Raw genomic sequence first — 21,599 nt, 5'->3', positions numbered from 1 at the left:
CGAATTTACGTGGCATTCCGCGCTATAGTAGATTCGGTTTTTATGAATGGAGTCCCCGATCCCGTCCGTGTTTTCGGGGAGGAGACATTATAAACGCGCGACCATGTAGAGACAGAAAAGACATGCCTTCGTGTAAATAAGATAACCCAACTTTGACAATAGATTAACGGCGATATTTTTTTATCGCCCGATAAGAGTCTCATGTTAACGCAGCACGTTAACGCCGATAACGGCCCACCACTAATAAATATACAAACAAACAAACAAACAATTGAAAACGCATTTAAAACAAAAATAATTTGTATGCTGCAAGTGAACTTAATGCATAAAAAACACTACTAATAAATAAAATAAATATACAAACAAACAAACAAATAAATAATTGAAAAGGCATTTCAAACAAAAATAATAATTTGTATGCTGCAAGTGAACTTAATGCACCAAAGCAATATCAATTAAAAAAGAAATAAATCATTGAAAACACACACACAAAATAATAATTTGTATACAGTTTTTAAACTAAATCAATTAACAAAGAAATTACTAAAAATATATACATTTTTCTGTTTATATACAACATAAGGAATTAAAGCATTATTATTAAAATAAATAAATAAATAAATAAATAAAAATGTCTCCCTAATGCTGTTACATTAAAAACACAAAATGACAGATAAAAAAAGCCAGCTACATGTTTCCTACATACATAAAGACACACACAGTCCACACAAGCAGCCAAGTACAAACACACAAAACATAAACAGACATGAAAGACTGTCTCGTTTTGCAGCGGCCGCCCCTCACCGCCAGCAGTCGGGGCACAAACAGGCGATGACCCATGCCCAGCAGCCCCATGACTCTATCGGTACAGTCATTCACCGACCCTCCCTTGTCCTCTCCAGCACCCCCTTCCTCCAGCCTTCGCACGCCAGATGGTATCTGAGCCCATAGAGGTGGCGAAGGCGAGTCTCTCTCTGGGGTCAAAGGTGAAAGAGCCTCAAGGCCTCCTTCCGAATCCCCAGCATCGTCCTCCCACAGAGGCTCCGGGGCTGACCTGGAGTCAGCCACGTTGGCGTCCCGAGACGGCGTCCAATCTTGGAAAAGTTAGTCCGGGGCGGTCGATTCGGTAGCGCTAAAGCAGTCTCGCTGTCATTCGATCATGATTCGACAAGCGCGAGCATGTGGCGTCAAAAACAGGAAAGCGGATTTACATTTCGGATCCGCAATGTAAACAATATCAGAAGCCACGCCCAGTTTAAAAGACGCCGAAGCAAACCGAAAGTGGCTTGACATACTTCAGCGAGGAAATACAGTTCGATCCTGGTTTATCATTGGCCGGCTCCTCCCGAAATCCCAAATTTGCAATCTGTTGCCTGGCAACAGGCAAGAGACGAGTCGCGTGGTGCTGTCGAGACGGACAGCGCGTCTTCCGTGTTTTGCTCTCGTCTTCAAAGAGTCTCAAGACGAAGATGAAGTTGAGTTGTCAGGTAGATTCTAGATTCTGCTCTCCATTAAGAAGCCAAGCCAAGTCCTCGTTCTCATTCTGCCAGCTTCGTCATCCTGTCAAGGTCCGGAAGTATCAGAAATCTGCCAAGTGTGGGACGAAGGTGGTCAGAAGCAAGACTGGGTGGAGGTTGTTGTCCAGTGGCTTCTCTGAGAAAGTCGACGAGCGCGTGAGGGGAAGACAGGGAGGGAGAGGGATGCTCGCAGAGATGCTGTCGATGCTAGAAAAGGCGGCGGAGTGGCGGAAAGGGAGGAGGAGAGGAAGATAGGAGGGGCGTTGCGAGGGAACGCGAGACCGTGGACGGATGGACAGTGGACATGGCTCCAATGCAACTCATGCTAAATGCTAATTGCTGCTGGAAGCTCGCTGAGGGAACAGACAGGGGGACATGTGAAGAAACAGAGCGCGAGATGGAGGGGTGTGGAGCGGATGAGAGAGAGAAGAGGAGGAGGGGGTTTGGGAGCCTTCGGGGAGAATGTCGTAATGGTTAGCCAATGAGAGCGAGGCAGTGCAACCCCCTCTAGCTCCTCTCTCTCTCTCTCTCTTAATGTACATCTCTTGCTTCCTCACACGCACATTCACATCAGCTTCTGTCCACCTGCTTTCACTGGTTTAAACATGGCAGGAAAATGGCAGAACATACTAACGATAACATCTCTGTCTTTCACACACATTATCATTTAATCATTGAGAAAAATATATATATAAAAAAACACAAACGATGATAAAAACATGTCAAGAGAATAGGTTTGGTTTATATTTCACCCCAAAATAATAGAGAAATTATATTTTGCTTTAAGAAAACAGCTTAAAAAATTGCTCAAAGACATAAATAAAAATACTGGATACTGAATATAATCAGAATTGCAAAATGTGAAAAATGTGAACTACAAAATAGCATTCAAATGCTTTATAACAAAGAGCATATATACTTATAATAATAATAATAATAATAATAATAATATACTTACAAAATGTAATAATATATTGTTATAATTTATATTTCATAGTTTGTATATAAAATATCTAAATACATTACAGAACACTGTAAATGCATTATGACACTGAGTATTTTTTTTTAAATCATGTGTTTTTCTTAATCTCTTTTGTGTACACCATGTGACACAGAAGACTGGAGTAATAATACTGAAAATGTATCTTTGATCACAAGAATTAATTACATTTTAAAATATATTCAAATAGAAAGCAGTTGTTTTAAATGATAAAACATTTAAAAATTTAGTGTTTTTGCTGTAATTTGGATCAAATAAAAGCAGGCTTGGTGGGCAGAAGACGACTTCTTAAAAAATAAAAAAAATAAAATAAAAATCTTGCTGTTCAAAAACTTTTGACTGGTACACTCTTAAAAATAAAGGTTCTTAACTGGGATCAATGGGTCTATGAAGAACCTTGAACATCCATGAAAAGGTCCTTTATAGTCAAAAAAGTTTCTTTAGCTTTTCAAAATGGTTCTTTTTGGAACTGTTGACTGAAAGGTTCTTTGGGGAACCAAATATGCTGATTTGCTCTTCAAGAAACATTTTATTATTATTATCAATATTTAAAACAGTTGAGTACATTTACTTTGATGAATAGAAAGATCCAAAGATCAGCATTTATCTGTGAAAAAAAAAAAAGCTTTTGTAACATTATAACATTCAAAAGCTTGGAGTCAGTATATTTTTTTGGTGGAAATAAATTATAGAAATTAATAATTGTATTTAGGGAACATGCTTTAAATTGATCAAAAGTGAAGATAAAGACACTTACAAAAGATTTTTATTGCAGATAAATGCTGTTCTTCTGAACTTTCTATTCATCAAATAAACCTGAAAAAATTCTACTCACAACATAAAAATAATAACAATAAATGTTTTTGAGCAGCAAATCAGATTATTAGAATATTAGAATGATTTCTAAAGGATCTTGTGACACTAAAGACTTAATTATGCTAACAATTTAGCTTTGATCAAAGGAATAAACTACATTTTAAAATATATTCAAATAGAAAACAGCTCTTTTAAATAGTAAAAATATTTCAAAAATTGTACTGTTTTTGCTGCACTTTGGATCAAATAAATGCAGACTTGGTGAGCAGAAGAGACTTTTAAAAAAACCTTACTGTTCAAAAACTTTTGACTGGCAGTTTGGGATCAATATGATTTTTTAAAGTTTTTTAAAGCAGGCTCTTTTGCTCACCAATGCTGTATTTATTTGATAAAAAAATACAGAAAGAACTATAATATTGTGAAATGCTATTGCAATTTTAAATAACTGCTTTCTATTTTAATATACTTTAAAATGTAATTTATTTCTGTCAAGCAAAGCTAAATTTTTTAGCACCATTACTCAAGTCACAATATCACATGATCCTTCAGAAATCATTTTATTATGCTGATTTATTATCAACGTTAGAAACAGTTTAATAATACTTAACATTTAAGGATTCTTTTAGGATGAATAGAAAAATAAAAAGAACAACATTTATTCAAAAAAAGAAAAAGAAAAAATACACATATTAGGACTGGGGTTGGACAAAAACTTCATGATTTAATTCTGATTCACAAGTTTGCAGTTCGATTCAATTTCCAATTCAATTCAATATCGATTTTGGATATATATCAGGAACAGTACATGCTAAAATTTTTCAAGAAAAAAAATTATCTCTCAACTAATGCTGTAAAACACACGAGAGTCAGTTGGTACTATATTACTATAACATTGAAGGTTTAAATGACCTTTTTTGTATGCAAACACAAATCACACTGAATATTTTTTACTCCAATTCGAAATTAAATGACGCCTGTCATAAAACTTTCACCAATTAAACACTGAAGAGCAAGAAAACGCATAATGTATGTTATATAATGCATATATTTAGTGACAAGTTTATGCTCACTGAATATGTTTTTTTCTGAGGTAAATTTGTCGCCTGACACCGTTTACAAGCTGTTATATTGACATCTTTGCGCAGTTGAAACACCGATTGAGCGATTACATGACACAGGATATGGATTTCAGTAAGTTATACTAAATTTTAACATCCCTTTGAATGTTTATTCATGCTTATTTCATGCTAAAACTGCTTTTAAACCGGAAGAGACAATGGTTAACGCTGCTGCTTCTCTAAACTGAAGCGCTACAGCGATCTGTCAAGCCACACTAAACAGCGCCAAAACTTTAACTATTTGAATACTACTGTATAATAAAACTTGAAATCCAAGACTTTGTTCAATAGCACAAATCTAACAAAGGCAGCACTCTTATGTTCATTAACCGTAAACAGGCTAGACTAATCGAGTCTTGGGATTTAAGAAACCATCATTTCGTAAAAATGAGAATTGATTAAAATCGAGAAGGGAACATTTTTACCCAGCCCTAATATACAATATATAATACACCTAACCAGTCAAGTCACAATATAATGCGACAATATAAACAATGACGTAAGAGGTCATTACGTAAAACACATTGTTAGTCTTCACCATGACAAATTATATCATAAGCTTGTGTAAACCTAGTACTCTGAGATCTGAGGTTTCATTACAAAAACCTTCATAGTTCCTCTTCAATGAACACCTGGAGTTTGCAGAGCTTTAAAAAGAAACCAGAGAGCATTATTCTGCTTCTCACATCTGCTGTAATTACAGAACAGGGAAGTGGAGTCTATTCCTCCACATTAAATCAGGGGATACATCCGCGTCTCCTCCATAGGTTAGCTCAGACACATTGAGGCCAGCGCAGTCCGCTCTGGCAACGGCTCCATTTGTCATTCTGCCATTGCGGCTTACACAAAGGTGTGGCTTTGTGGATGAAGCTAATGTATTTGTGCTGAGAACGCTGCTGGAAAGCTTCGCAGAAGACAAAATTGGTAAACCGATAAAGACAAAGTGCCCTTTAACTCGCAGTGGAAGCTGAATATTCACTTTTTTTAAAACCACAATAAAATAAACTTAGAATTTAGAAATTCTAGAAAACATTTTATTTCCTCCATATGTGATCACTTTTGGCCTTTTGCTCTATAAACCACTACTATAGTCTTAATGCGCCACAAACAGCGCTGTATCAATAGAGCTCTAGTGGCATTACTGGGCTAATGACCCACAGCTGCATACTGTGTCATCCATTGTGTCGCCGATGATCAATAACTTCACAACAACAAACCCAAATGCACACATAGATCACTCCGACAGCAGCCATACGGCTCGGATCAACTTCCTTATTATGTTGTGTTAACGAGCCAATGCATCTTATGAAAAGAAAAAATGCCATTTGCTGTTAGAAAAGCGTTCAGGAAAAGTGATAAATTGAGATTGTTTCCTGTTTACGTGGCATTTCCTAATCTATGTTTCTATGTGTAGTTATTTGTACTATTATGAAATAAAATCCAGTATTTTTGGCTCATTTTTAAATTAAATATATGCACTAAATATGTGACCCTGGACCACAAAACCAGTCTTAAGTCGCTGGGGTATATTTGTAGCAATAGCCAAAAATACATAGTATGGGTCAAAATTATTGATTTTTCTTTTATGCCAAAAATCATTTGGAAATTAAGTAAAGATCATGTTACATTAAGACTTTTTGTAAAATTCCTACTATAAATATATCAAAATGTAATTTTTGATTAGTAATATGCATTGTTAAGAACTTAATTTGGACAACTTTAAAGGTGATTTTCTCAGTATTTTGATTTTTTTGCACCCTCAGATTCCAGATTTTCAAATAGATGTATCTCTGCCAAATATTGTCCTATCCTAACAAACAATATATCAATAGAAATTTTATTTATTGAGCTTTCATATGACGTATACATCTCAGTTTTGTAAAATTTAATCTTATGACTGGTTTTGTGGTCCAGGGTCACATATAGGGAAAACTTTAATAAGCCCAAAAACATAGAAAAGGAACAAAATTCTGGTTAAATAATGCATATATTTAGCAAAATGCTCCTCTCTAGAGTTAACTAACAAGTTTATGCTCACTGAATATGTTTTTTCTGAGGTAAATTCGTCGCCTGACACCGTTTACAAGCTGGTATATTGACATCTTAGCGCAGATTGAGCGATTACATGAGACATGATATGGATTTTGGTAAGTTATACTAAATTTTAACATGCCTTTGAATGTTTATTCATGCTTATTTCGTGCTAAAACTGCTTTTAAATCATAATATGCAATATATAAAATATATTACAATTGTATTTTCGAAATCCAGTATTTTTTTATTTTTGTTTTCTATCATTGTGATATTTGAGATTGTAATACTATATTATAATGTGAAGTGTTTCAGGTTCGTTTAATATTGTTCATAGCAAAACCTACGAAACCAGAAAGGTCTGAACAGCTGCACACAAACATTTTGGTGGGAAAAAATACAGAAATAAATCAAGGCAATATGTCTTCTGAACAGCAGAGGGAGACACGCTCAATCTTTTCTTATTTTACCTGCAGAGCTGCTGTATGTTAAACTAAAGGCAATAAATCATGTGTCGAGATTATTAGTTTTAGCAAACGAATTTCCCTCACTTTTTATGATAAGGACTTAAAAATAAAATGAATAAAATAAAATAAATGCATGGCTGAAATAAAATATTATTTTAAATTAAAAACTTCAAATGTTGCTTTGGCAACTAACTGAAATAAATGTATGCTGCAGTACTATAATGACTTAAAGCTATAAAAAAAAAACCTAATAAAATAAAATAAATAAATAAATAATAAAATAAAATACTGCCCTCAAAAATTGTTGTTATTGGTAAATATAACAAATGATCATGATAATTGTTTTTGTAGGCAACGAACTGAAATAAGTTTAAACTTAAGTACTAAAATGACTGAAAGCTATAAAGAAAAAAACAAATTAATAAAAAAATTAAATAAATTACTGCACTAAAAAAATGGTGTTACTGGTAAATATAACAAATTATTAAGAGAATTGTTTTCTGTAATTGAAATAAAGTTATAAAGAAAAAAGCATGAATAAAATAAGAAATTAAATTAAATAATACAAAATTATTAAATAAAATACTGCACTCAAAACAAATATTGTGTTGTTAATGCTAAATAAAACAAATTACCATGATAATTGTTTGTATAATTGATATAAGCTGAAAAAAACATTTTAAATTAAAAACTAAGAATTGTTGCTATGGCAACAAACTGAGATAAGTTTAAGCTAAAATAAAAATTGTATAAGTGTAAAAGGTATAAAGAAAAAAAGAACATAAAATAATAAATAAATAAAACAAAACATTACACTCAAATAAATGTTGTTGTTATTGGTAAATATAATGTATATAACAAATAACTAATTATTATGAAAATTGTTTTCTGTGACTGAAATAAAGCTGAAAAACAAATTAAGTATTATTTTAGATAAAAAACATAAATGAAAAATGTTTTGCCAAACTAACTGAAGTAAGTTTAGGCTAAAGTAGTAAAATGACTAAAAGCTATAAAGAAAAAAATAAAAAATAAAATAAAATAAAATACTGCATCCAAAAAAGGTGTTGTTATTGGCAAATATAACAAATTATTATGAAAATTGTTTTCGATTGTGTAATTGAAAAATCAGAAATAAAATAAAATAAAATATTTTAAAATTCCATCTAAAAATGAGAAATGTTGCTTTGGCAACTAATTGAAATAACTTTAACCTAAAGATAAAATAATACAATTAAATTAAATTAAATACTGCACTCAAATGACTGGCATTATTGGTAAATACAACAAATTACTATGAGAATTATTTTCTGTAATTGAAATAAAGTTTAAATAAATTAAAAAATAAAATAATAAAATAAAATAAGATACTGCACTCAAACAAATGGTGTTGTTATTGGTAAATAATAAATTATTATGAGAATTGTTTTGTGTTATTGAAATAAATAATACAGAAAAGAACAGAAAAGAAAAAAAAGAAAAGAAAAGACTCAAATAAATGGTGCTGTTATTGGTAAATATAACTAATTATTATGATAATAGTTTTGTGTAATTGAAATAAATATGAAATAAATAAAAAAATAAAATAAAAAAAATAAAATACTCAAATTAATGGTGCTGTTACTGGTAAATAATAACAAATTATTATGAGAATTGTTTTGTGTAATTGAAATAAATATTAAATAATAATAAAAAAAATAATAAAATAAAAAAATAAAATACTCAAATAAATGGTGCTGTTACTGGTAAATAATAACAAATTATTATGAGAATTGTTTTGTGTAATTGAAATAAATATTAAATAAATTAAAAATAATAATAAAATAAAATAAATAAAATAAATAAATGGTGCTGTTACTGGTAAATATAACAAATTATTATGAGCATTGGAAAAGCTGAAAACCTGAAATAAAATAAAATATTATTTTAGATGGAAAAACCTAATTAAAAACTTAGAAATGTTGCTTTGGCAGCTAACTGAAATAAAATTTAAGCTGAAGTACTAAAATGGCTAACAGCTATAAGAAAAAATACATAAGAAAAAAACTAAATGAATACAATATAAAATAAAAAATATATAATAAAAATAAAAAATATTGGTAAATATAACACATGAGAATTTTCTTCTGTACTTGAAATAAAGCTGAAATAAAATAAAACAAAACATTATTTTAGATTAAATAACATGAAAAGAAAGTATTAAAATGACTCAAATTTAAACTTGGATTAAAATATAAACTAAAAATATAAAGATAAAACGGAAAATATTAATTAATTATAATTACATAATACTAAAATATCTAGAAATAATAATGAAAAAAATAAATAGATTTAAGTAATTCACAAAAGTTTTTCCGTTATTTATAATTAGGATAGATATTTAAAAAAAGTAAATTAAAATATAAAATAAAAATTAATAATTTTACAAGAAACTGCACTAAAAAAAATGAAATATTGAGCATAACTGCATACATGTCTACAACTTTTCACCAATTTTATGAATTTCCCCTGACTTTTCCTTCCTGCAAACCACAACTATGAACTCCCCAGACTTTTCTAAACTGTTCAAAACAAGGAAATGTAAGCAGGATGAGGTGCAGTACCTTTAGAAGAGCCAGCGCCACATTGAAGATGATGTTCAACCCCTGTGAACATAACAAAAAACAAATTACACAAAGAATCATTTCCCTAAACATCAAACTGCCTAAAACTACGAAAGGGCCCACATACAAAAGCTTTTTATTGTAATAAAGATTATACAATTTCATTTAAACGGTTCGGAGGAGCTGCAATGCTGTCTTTGCGCTCTAGCAGCAATGGGAAGCGCGATGTCAAGCGCATTTGCATTTCCTAAAATAGCTCGAGTCATACAAAGAGCTCAAACGTGTGGGAGTGACAGGAGCTGAAGAAAGAGGCAAACAATCTCGCTTGCACACGCTCAGGTGGACTGACAGGCAGGTGGATGTGAAGGACGGAGGTGCTGTGTGTGTGTGTGCGTGTGTGTGTGTGTGTGTGTGTGTGTCAGAGGGGAGCAGGTGGCATCGCAGTAGCGAGCGCAGAAGCAATGCTGAAGTCAGCTCCGCATGGAAACACCCATCTCGAGCATTGCTTAGACAAGCCGTTCACATGGCAACACTGAGCTAAAAATATCCCGCATTCTCTATTAATAACAGGCGGCGGAGGCTATCTCTCCCTGACAGGCTCTAGATGGCGCTAGGGGGCTAAATGGAAATTGTGGGGGGGATAATTGTGTGTCTGCATGTGTGTGCGTTTGTGTTTGTTCAGGGAGGGATAAGACTGTAGTCTTTGGCTCGGGAGCTGAACGCTTTTGGTTATGCAAGAAATAACCAAAAGCGTTCAGAAAACCAAAAGAAATTCGCTTGAAGAATTGCCATAGGAAGTTTAAAATTGAAGTAATTAATTGCAGGAACTATTGAGAATAGCTTACGGTCGGTAAGATTTTTGGTTTGAACAAAAAATACAGTAAAAACGGTACTATTGTGAAACTGTATTGCAATTTAAAATAACTGGTTTATATTTTATTATATTTTAAAATTAAAATTATTATATTTATTTTGTCACTTTTGATTAGTATGTTTAAAATTAATATTATATTAATTTACACCTTAGATTTGTATAAGTATTATAAAAATATTACTTAAAAATAAATAAATAGCTGTTTATATTTACATTAAATATTATACATTATTATATTAGCATTTATCTCTTCTATTTTTTATAATATAAGTATTATAAAAGTAGTAATTAATACATAGTATGTATGTATATATATATATATATATATATATATATATATATATATATATATATATATATATATATATATATACTATGTGCTGCGTTAACGTGAGACTCTTATCGGGCGATAAAAAAAATATCGCCGTTAATCTATTCTCAAAGTTGGGTTGGGAGCTGGGTCTAAACTACGTAAGCTATGATGACTTTCACTTTAATATTTTAGCGCGGATGGCGTATACCTATACGAATTGCACTGTAGGAGGCGGGAACGAGTCTTCAACTTCTGTGAAATTACCACATCAAATGAGACGTGCAAACATGAAGTTATGAAGCCGCTTCAGGGCAGGTGCGTGCGTTGTTAGACCCTTTTTACTGGGGCACGTGTCCCAATGAAAATCTGCTGTGCCCCAGTAAAATCTCAAGTTTGAGTTATAATTTACTTTGATAATCGCGAAATAAAAGACATTAAACTATATGCAACAACTGAATTGACGCTTCTAAAAACAACGCAGTTTAATCGAAGCACGGAGAAATCCATGCCCGTGCGCGTCTGTGTATTTACAGGCAACGCGCACGTCGTGCAGCCTTTTGCGCAGAAGTACTTGGTTACATAAGTTTGTATAGGTAATTATGTTGTAAATGCAATTGTCAAACAGTTTGTGATGCATTTTGGAAACAGGAGATGAGCGCCTGATCTAATGCGCCACCTGGCCCGTTCTCGAAGACTTACTTTTAGTCATTATTTGGGTAGCACACATATTCTGAATGCCTTCATCAAAATTCAAATAAACCATTTTAATCTAGATTAAAAAAAAAAAATCTATGCCCACCCCTAATATATATATATATATATATATATATATATATATATATATATATATATATATATATATATATATGTGTGTGATATATAGTATGTGATATATATCACATACTTTATATTTTATATATAAATAATATATGAATTTTATATATTTTAAAAAAAGTATAAATATTTATTAATATTATATTAAATATAATAAATTAATATTTTATTTAATTTTAATTTAATTTAATTCTAATTTATTTAATTTTATATTTATATTTATTAATGTTATAATAAATATAAAGTAATATTATATTTTTGTCTTTAATATATATATATATATATATATATATATATATAGCATTCTATTTAAAAATAAATTAATATTTATTAATGTTATATAAAAAAATTAAGTAATATTATATTTTAATATAATATTATTTATTTATCATTATATTATATATTATTACATGTTTATTACATTTATTTATTATAATATTACATACTTATTAATATTATATTAAATATGATAAATTAATACTATTTTTTATGTCACATATATACAAATATATATACACACACTTATTAATATTATATTAAATATTATAAATTATTATTACTTTATATATAAGTTATATTTTTAAAATGTAAGTATTTTACAATAATTTAATGTCTATAATATTACATATACAGATTATATATTATATTAATATAAATTAATGTTTAAAAATTAATTAAATAAAATTTTATATTTTTTAATTTAAGCATTTTAAAATTATTATATTTTACTGTCTATAACATTAAATATACATATTATATATAAGTTATATTTTTTAAATGTAAGTATTTTACAATATTTTAATGTCTATAATATTACATATACAAATTATATATTATATTAATATTATATATATATATATATATATATATATATATATATATTATATATATATATATATATATACACATACATATACACACACACACACACACAATTTTTCAAACATTTTTAATATTATATTAAATGTTATAAATTAATGTTTAAAAATGAATTAAATTAAATTTTATATTTTTTTAATTTAAGCATTTTAAAATTATTATATTTTACTGTTTATAATAATAAATATACATATTTTTTATATTATATGTACATATTAAGTAATATTAAATTAAATATTACACATTTATATATTTAAAAACGTATATTAAATTATACATATACAGTATAATATATGTATTATAAAATTATTACTTAAATATTTAATAAATATTTTCTTTTTTATTATCTTATCTTTATTATCTTTTTATTATCACTGTAACATGTAGCGTTTATTTGCAAAAACAGATCGATCATGTTTTTTATTGTTATGTTTTTATTTTGCTAGTTATTTTGTTAATTGGAATGCACAGTGAAAAAACGGGATTTTTGAAAACAGCAAACTACCTCTTCATATAATATAATATTAATAAACAAATAAATAAAAATGTCATGGCAATTAACAGAAAAATGTGTAGACTTAGAAAATTACTACTTACAGATATCAAATTTATTAGTTAAAAAAATTCTAATTAGCTTTCAAAGATTTTATGCTAGTAACCTCACTATATAACAGTCACTTTAGCAACACTGTCTCTTGTGAACCTGACTTTGTTTCCTGACAGACTGATAACAAATCCTGTGCGCCCTTAGTCCCGGAAGTTGTTTAAGGTAGCCAATCAGATTAGAGCTTGCCAAAGTGAGAAAGTGCTTTTTTGGTTTTGAGCACAATAGCATTAGAAGGCACATTTTTAAAGCTTGACACAGTACATATAAAAGAAGAAAAAAAAAACTGAATACAACTAAATTGAAATGTAAATACAATTAGAGAGAGAATCATGAATAAGAAAGACTACGATCACTACGAGTTACTTAACAGTAGAGCCAGAGCCTCAAAAGAAGGCAGAACACTAAATGAATTAGAGATGAACTGATAGATGGATAAGAAGAGAGAGAGAGAAAGAAAAGAGAGGGAGAGAGCATCTAACAGATTCCCATCATGCGATTCATTGACTGAGACAGGCTGAGGAAACTTTTAATTGTCTTGCCTCGGGCTACCACGACGCTGAATGAAAGGAAACGGGGAGAAAAGCGATGGGAAAAAAATAAAAGGAAAAGCTCTCGGAGGAGCAGAAAGGTCGAAGCGTTTCTTTTGGAAAGACACAAAGCCTATTTCTAAGAAGTCAAAGATGCTTGCTTTGGGAAATCTAACAGAGCTCAAAAAGTTTAGAAACAACTGAACTTTCCGTCGGTTTCATGAGCTACTGGAAACCCAGCACAACTCCAATGTTTATTTACAACCGTCATTAATTTAGGTTTATGTTGTTTCTACATATATTATTACATTACTAACATTTCAAGTTGTAAAGGTTAATATTAAAGGACAAACAAAAGTTTCAGTCTCATTTACTAAAAAACATACTAGTTGTGTACTAGCACAGAAACTTCAGCATTACAGGATAATAGACAGATTCTTAAAGAGATAGTTCACCCAAAAGTAAAAAATTACCCCATGATCTACTCACCTTCAAGCCATCCTAGATGTATTTGATTTTCGACTTTCACATGAATATAATCAGAGTTATATTAAAAAACGTCATGGCTCTTTCAAGCCTTATAATGGCAGTGAATGGGTGTTGAGATTTTGAACTCCAATAAAGTGCAAACATCCATCATAAAAAGTACTCCACACAACTCCGGGTGTTAATAAAATTGATGCGTCTGTGCAAGAAAAATATCCATATTTACAACTTTATAAACCATGATCTCTAGCTTTCGCTATCGTATGCACGTTCACGAGAGAGTGGCGTTCCAGCCAGTGTATTAATTTTGACAGCATATTTAGATTTAGTCTTAGTCATAGATTTTTGATTAAAATGGCATTTAGTTTTAGTCATTTGAATCGTTTTAGTTTTAGTCTGGTTTTAGTTAAGTTTCTGTAAACAAATCTAGATTAATCTTAGGGCTACTAACGTGATTCAGTCAAGAGCAGTCCATTGTTTTTCTGTCTTTTTTTTGTCGCTTAACATCAATGCCACAGACAACAGCAACTAAATTAGGCTGCTGTCCCTTCAAAACCAGATACAATGTACTGATTAGGGCTTCCCCCTAATTAGAGTTGTCAAAAAGTACAGAGTTCGGTACTTTTGGTACTGAAATTTTAAAATGTCCAATTCCTGCTTACATTTGAGCGCTGTTGAGCCTTTTTTTAAACATCGCTGATTGGTCATAGTGTTCACATGCTCAGATATGACTGTGATTGGCTACAATAATCAGCACTTCACGCTCCTCACTGAGCGCTCACACCTAAGCACAATGAGAGTGGTTGCAAAATGTAAGCGGGAAATGGATGTTTTTAAAATTTCAGTACCAAAAGTACTGAACTCTGTACTTTTTGACAACTCTACCCATTAGTCTTAGAGACTTGAGTTTTATTAGTTGCTTAGTCACAGAAAAAAAAAAAAAAATTCACAGGAAATGGTGAAGTCACACAGTCCATGACGGACAGATCGTTAACAGCTGGTCTATGTGGAAATATAGTACATCAGGCAGGACATCCTAACTATCACCTATTATTCATCAACCTCAAATATGGCTTTTCATCTGAAAGATGTAAAGAAGTAACTTTACATGGCAGCTCAATCTAATGGTAACCTAGAAAAATGTGTGTTATTAAAGTGTCTGTGCGGAGTGTGGAAGCTGCATTTGCACCTAAAATACTCCGTCATTTTGGTCATACAGATAAAAGTAATACATCTTTTTAAATTGTAAAGACTGTTTATTTGTGTGCACTTAGAATAACAACAAAACGTTGTGCTTTTGTAAAATAGTTAAAGCAAACAGGATGTGCTTTCTGCCGTCTCGATCTCTGTGAACTTGAGGGCGAAACTTCGAAACTCTGTGTATACTTGCCTTACAGACATTGAAAAATATATCTATAGAGAGTGAAATGTCTACTTTTAAATGAACCAATTTAAATAGAAAACAAATATTCTCAGATTATGTAATCTGTATGAAACATACATACAGGCAAATCACTACTGAAAACCAAAAACACACTAATTTATCAATAACTTATTAAAACGTTAACGCAGTCTCCTTGCTGTTTTTCCCTGACACATACATACTTATTATATCTGCCGGTGCGCTGTGGCAAGTTTTCTTTTGCATGCACTGTGTAAGCAATTTAAGGCTCATTATTGATTTAAATGGCTTATTAATATGTGTAACTAATAGTCGACTATGCTTAAAATTAACGACTACTAGTCAACCAGAAAAATCTTTAGTCAAGGGCATCCTCAGTACTGATATACGTGTTTACATTCACATAAGACGTAACCAAGTGTGTTTACATGAATACTCGTCGAAACAGACAATTCGACATAATTTTGTGTATATTATCATTAGACGCAAAAAGAGTACTTGTGTGCTGTGAGTGGCGCTTTCTTCAGTGTGTGTGCTTAGAAAACCGGACCGAATTGAGTTGTTTTGCGTCATCAAATTTATCCATATGTCTGCTCTGCTCTTACTCCCAGATATTGAAATTTTTTAATGTTTTATGAGACGTGCAGCAAATGTATGCTAGCTTATGTCCCTCTGGATATTTAAATAAGCTATTTTGCAGTTCAAATGTATGCGTTTAACCTCCTAACCATGCAGCAGATTCGTTCTGAATGAATCTCTTCCCAAATCATCCCTCCCTAACATTTTCATCTTGTTTTTATTCGTTTTCAAAAATGTCAATAAATTTGTCATCGTTTTTGTCATGCAAAACAAGCTTTTGTTTCATTATCGACCTGTTTTCGTCAAAGCCAAAATGTCATTGACGAAAAGTAGTCTTGCGAGAACTAAGTTTTGTTTACAGCAAAGGAAAATCAGTCTCACCAGACATTTTTCTATACAAATCATTCGTACTTTTAATTCATGAACGGTGTTTTGTTTTTGCTTTGTCACCACGTTTGCCTACGTCATCTGCTGGAACGTCTGTTTTTTGTTTTAAATATGCATTTTTTTTCTTACACAAATGCTTTGATTCGCTTCAGAAGGCCTTTATTAACCCTCCGGAGCCATGTGGAGTATTTTTTATGATGGATGGATTCACTTTATTGGACTTCAAAATCTCAACACCCATTCACTGCCATTATAAAGGTTGGAAGAACCAGAATATTTTTTAATATAACTCTGATTACATACATCTGAAAGAAGAAAGTCATATACATCTATGATAGCTTGAGAGTGAGTAAATCATGGAGTAATTTTCATTTTTGGGTGAACTATTCCTTTAAGTGTCGCTCGGTTTCTATTTATGTTGTGCTAGTCTCACCCACAGTGACTTCTCATTGGTTAAATGACTTTCTGTTACTGCAAATTTGTGACTGGAGGAAGAAATATCACCTCGTACAGGAGCAGGTCGGTGATATGGAAGACCATGCAGAGAGGGAACTTGGCCGTAAACAGTGTTAAGAACCACTGGGATGCGTACATATGGGCCTCCAGGTTCAGGTCCTGGAAGTGAGACCACAGATCCGGCAACTGCTCCTGGAACGAGGGAGGAGGAGAAAAACAGTCATGAATAAGCATTATAACTTGTGTTTTATTATCTGTTAGGGCTATTGATTTGACAAGTTAATTCAATTATATTTATTTTTTGGAAGCACAAGTGAACAAACCTGAACAGGACATATCCAAACCAAAAGAAAAACAGACTACTGACCCCTTTTCACAAGCATTTCTATTGGGAGTGTAAGACTACCAGACTACAGCACAGGGTCAAGAGTGCAGTTATAAAGCACAAACAGCTAATAACTCAAAGACTTACATGTGCTTTGATCTCCTTGAGTTTGTGCTGCTGTGTTCATAAGAATGTGTTTGTTTTGTGTGTTTTTAATGCAGAGGTTATGAGGAGTTTCAATAGAGAAATGCTCAGTGCTTTCCTGAGGCGATATTGAAACAACAATGAAGTAAAAGCTTCTCAAGCACAGCACTGGGAAAACACTTCTTATTCTTGCCTAAGATACACTTGATCACTTTTAGGCTAATACAAGTATTTGGAATTCACAAAAACACCTCTATAGCCCAGTAAAAACAAAAAAAATGCTGATGTATTATCAGTGTTGGAAACAGTTGTGCTGCTTAATATTTTTCTGGAACCTGTGATACTTTTTTTCAGGATTCTTTGATGAATAAAACGTTCAAAAGAACAACATTTATTTAAAATAGAAATATTTTGTAGCAATACACACTACCTTTTAAAGTTTCAGGGTCAGTAATTATTTTTTTCTTTGTTTAAAAGACATTTATATTTTTAAATATCAAGGATGTGTTCAACTGATAAAAAAGTTATAGTTAAAACTAAATAAAATAATGTTAGAAAAGATTTATATTTTGAATAAATGCTGTTCTTTTGAACTTTTTATTCATCAAAGAATCCTGAAAAAAGTATCGCAGGTTCCTAAAAAAATATTAAGCAGTACAACTGTTTCCAACATTGATAATAAAATAATAAATCAGTATATTAGAGTGATTTCTAAAGGATCATGTGATGCTGATGACTGGAGTAATGGCTGATGAAAATTCAGCTTTATATCACAGAAATAAATTATATTTTAAAGTATATTAAAATAAAAATTTTGAATTGCAATAATATTTCAGAATATAACTTTCTCTTGTGCTCATAAAAATTCCATTTATTTGATCAAAAATACAGAAGCTTTTTTAAAAAACATTAAAAATCTTACTGATCACAAACTTTTGAGCAGCAGTTAATTATATATAAATAATAGAAAAATAAAATAAAGTAAAATAAAAAATTATAAAAATTAATAAATTAAAATAAAAAAACTCAAATGATTAAAAACACAGTTAAAAATTCACTTAAATTAAACATAAAAAATATAAAATAATTATATATACATTACCTTTCTTCAACAAGCTACACAATTTGACAAATAGAAATAGTGAAACTTCCTCAAAAAAAAAAAGACGAGTTAAACTATGTATTCAGAGACCGAGCAGAGAATAAATCAAAGAGGTAAGTGATATCTACAAAGGCATATCTTAAATTTGCATCTCAAAAAGACCTGGTGCTGTAGAGTGAATATTTTTCTGGGGTAGATTGTTAGATTAGAGAGGTGGGAGTGTTGGGTTAACACATGTAAAGTAAATGATGACCGAGGAAGAGACGGGAATTCTTCCGGTGAGTGCCGCACGGCACGTTTTCCATAATCAATGCTAACACTCTTGTAGTAGCAGAGCTAGTCGATACTAACCAGGTTGGGTTTAGCGCTGAAAGAGGGCTACTTTAGGCCTAATTGCATTTCAGCACAAAATTAAAACCCATTTTCCAGCGCATTAGGTCTAATAGCTTACAAGTATGGCCTGACAAGGGATGAACAAGACTGTGAGATGTAATCTCTTAAAGTGATAGCTCACCCAAAAATAAAAATTCTGTCATTGATTACTCACCCTCATGTTGTTCCAAACCTGTAAGAGCTTTGTTCATCTTTGAAACACAAATTAAGATATTTTTGATGAAACCTGATAACTTTCTGACCCTGCATAGACAGCAACATCACTGACACATTCAAGGTCCAGAAAGGTGGTAGGGACAACATTAAAATAGTCCATGTGACATCAGTGGTTCAACCATGATATTATGAAGCTACAAGAATTAATTTTCATCAAAAATATCCTAATTTGTGTTCTGAAGATGAACAAAGGTCTTATGGGTTTGGCAAAACATGAGGGTGAGTAATTGATGACAGGAGTTTTAGTCAAATTTTAATAAAATTTTTGGGTGAACTATACCTTTAAAAAAACACTTAAAAGGCCAAACCTGCAGCAGGCGCTCCAGCTTGCAGTGAAGATCTACAAAGTTGTTTTTGTAGAGGAAAAAAAAAAAAAAAAACACTACAAAATATAGCTGCTAGCAGCAATTACCGGGGTTCGAGCATTTAAGGACTATATGGCTTCTATGCTGTTAGGGTGAAGGCCAACATGAAATAAATGGCTGACACCAGAACACATCCATGATGGAGAATATGATCTTATTGAGTCTGAGTTGAAACCTAGGATTAGTTCACCAAAGAATGTTTTTTAAATAATCTCAAATATTAAAAGAGCAGTGTGATTGACAACAGTTGTTCAGAATGAGGAGATCTATCAAATGATATGAAGATATAGTGTATATGTGAATATATGGACGTTTTATTGGGTTTTAGTTCTTTTACAATAGAAATATCATGTTTTTTTTGTTTTGTTTTTACACCTTTTTAACTGTTATAGTGCCACCTACGGTCCGACCTTCATGAAACTTTGCATGCTTGTTAAGAGTCATCTGGTACATGTTTTCACCAACTTTCGTAAAGTTTTGAGTTTTTGTTTAGGTTTTATAAGTATTTGAGTATATGTGGCCACGCCCCTTGTCTAAATGACCCCGTTATAGCTAACAAAAGGACAAAATTCAACATTTTTTTTGATAATTATTGATCTAGAGAGTGGGTGAAAAACCTAGGACTAGTTCACAAAAGTAGGTTTTTAACATAATTGGGAATAATTCATTAACGATATAATTGCGTATTTATAGTCGTTTATATGTTTTTTCCATCTTCCATCACCAAGTGGCAGAGCGTTTTTTGCGTACTGTTGCGCGGGAAAATTTCAACTTTCTTTTTTTTATAATTATTGATATTCAGTGTCCAGAGAATATTTCTGCACAGGTTTGGTTCCAATCGGGCGAAAAACCTAGGACTAGTTCGCAAAAGTAGGTTTTGGATATAAGTCCTTTTTTTGGGGATAACCGTACGCCGTAGCTCAAAAATTTCTGACTCCACGTTTTTGAGTCTACGACAAATGGTGTATGAGCTACAGCCAAAAATGTCTTAAATATTAGTTTTGGGCGGTGTAGCACCACCTTTAGGCCGATTGGGGCAAGCCTTTGGATCAGAGTAGCGAGCAATACTACTATGATCTGACCAATTTTCAGCTTTCTAGGCCTTACGGTTTGGGCTGCACGATCAGTTTTACCGGAGAAAAATAATAATAATAATAATAATAAAAATTCTTACAATTACAATACGGTTTCAGCACTACGTGCTCGAACCCCTAAATGCAACAAAAAGATATCACAAAACACACACACAAACAAACAAAACAAAAAAAAAAAACGACACGAGACAAAGAACAAAACAAAATTATAGCTGCAAGCAGTGATGACGGGCCCAAGCCATCAGCACAACTGCAACCCTGGTGCCATCAGGAAAACAGTGCACAGCAGGCTTACAGATTTAAAGTAACGCTCTGGCTGTCTGGTTTTAAGGGTTACAGCAATGAAAGTGTTATACTATGACATCAAGAGAGTGAAACACACTCAAACACATAAACAGAGAGAGAGAGAGAGAGAGAGAGAGAGAGAGAGAGAGAGAGAGAGAGAGAGAGAGAGAGAACAATATATACAGTTTCAAACCTGCAGCAGACGCTCCAGCTGGTAGAACTTGCAGTGAAGATCTTCAAAGTTGTTTTTGTAGAGCTCCCGGAGACCATAGTTGTACATGATCTTCACCAGCACACAGAAAGCTTGCTCCTCGGGCATCTAAACGGAAAAAACAAGAGATATTGCTGATGCTAATACATACAGCATGAATAAAGCTTGATAAACACAACCGACCCATGATGTTTAGATGTGTCAACTGTCCGTCTACCTGTCTATGGCAGTCTACAGTGATGCTATCGGAGTTTGTTTGTGTTGCTGAGACGGCGAGCGAGACAGACAGAGAGGTGGGTATTAAATCACGCCGACAGCGTGTGTGTCCTGAGCTCAATGGGCTCCTGCAGGTAGACGGGCTCTGTCATTAATATTCCTGACAGCTCCTGAGCTTCCTGGGCAAGGCCACGAGAAAGACACTTACACTACATTATAGAAATCCCCAAGCGCGCTCTAATATCAAGCCCTATACGGGCCGGCGTCGCAGAAAAACAAAAAACGGCATCTTATTCAGCTCTCGCTTTAATTAAATATGGAATTAACCGTTTCATCAATGTCTGTCCCTCGC

At 32.1% G+C, this 21,599-nt stretch overlaps 1 protein-coding gene across 2 annotated transcripts in view; it reads right to left on the bottom strand.

Annotated features, from left to right (window-relative positions):
• The window catches only part of LOC141338759 (rab GTPase-activating protein 1-like), a 48,880-nt gene that overhangs the window by 24,107 nt on the left and 3,174 nt on the right, over nucleotides 1-21,599 (bottom strand). Inside the window, exons 3-5 of one of the 2 annotated variants that reach the window (XM_073844375.1) lie at nucleotides 21,014-21,139; nucleotides 16,945-17,088; nucleotides 9,553-9,594 (exon numbers count right to left, since the gene is read on the bottom strand). In XM_073844375.1, the coding sequence (XP_073700476.1) occupies nucleotides 9,553-9,594; nucleotides 16,945-17,088; nucleotides 21,014-21,139 (312 nt within the window). Of the gene's footprint in view, nucleotides 1-804; nucleotides 1,914-9,552; nucleotides 9,595-16,944; nucleotides 17,089-21,013; nucleotides 21,140-21,599 lie in introns of those variants that run through there. The other variant, XM_073844376.1, reaches the window with a different exon arrangement.

This window comes from Garra rufa, chromosome 7 (assembly GCF_049309525.1).
Source record: "Garra rufa chromosome 7, GarRuf1.0, whole genome shotgun sequence".
NCBI lineage: Eukaryota > Metazoa > Chordata > Actinopteri > Cypriniformes > Cyprinidae > Garra > Garra rufa.
The sequence above is the reverse complement of the archived record's forward strand: the minus strand, read 5'-3'. Positions and strand labels throughout refer to the sequence as shown.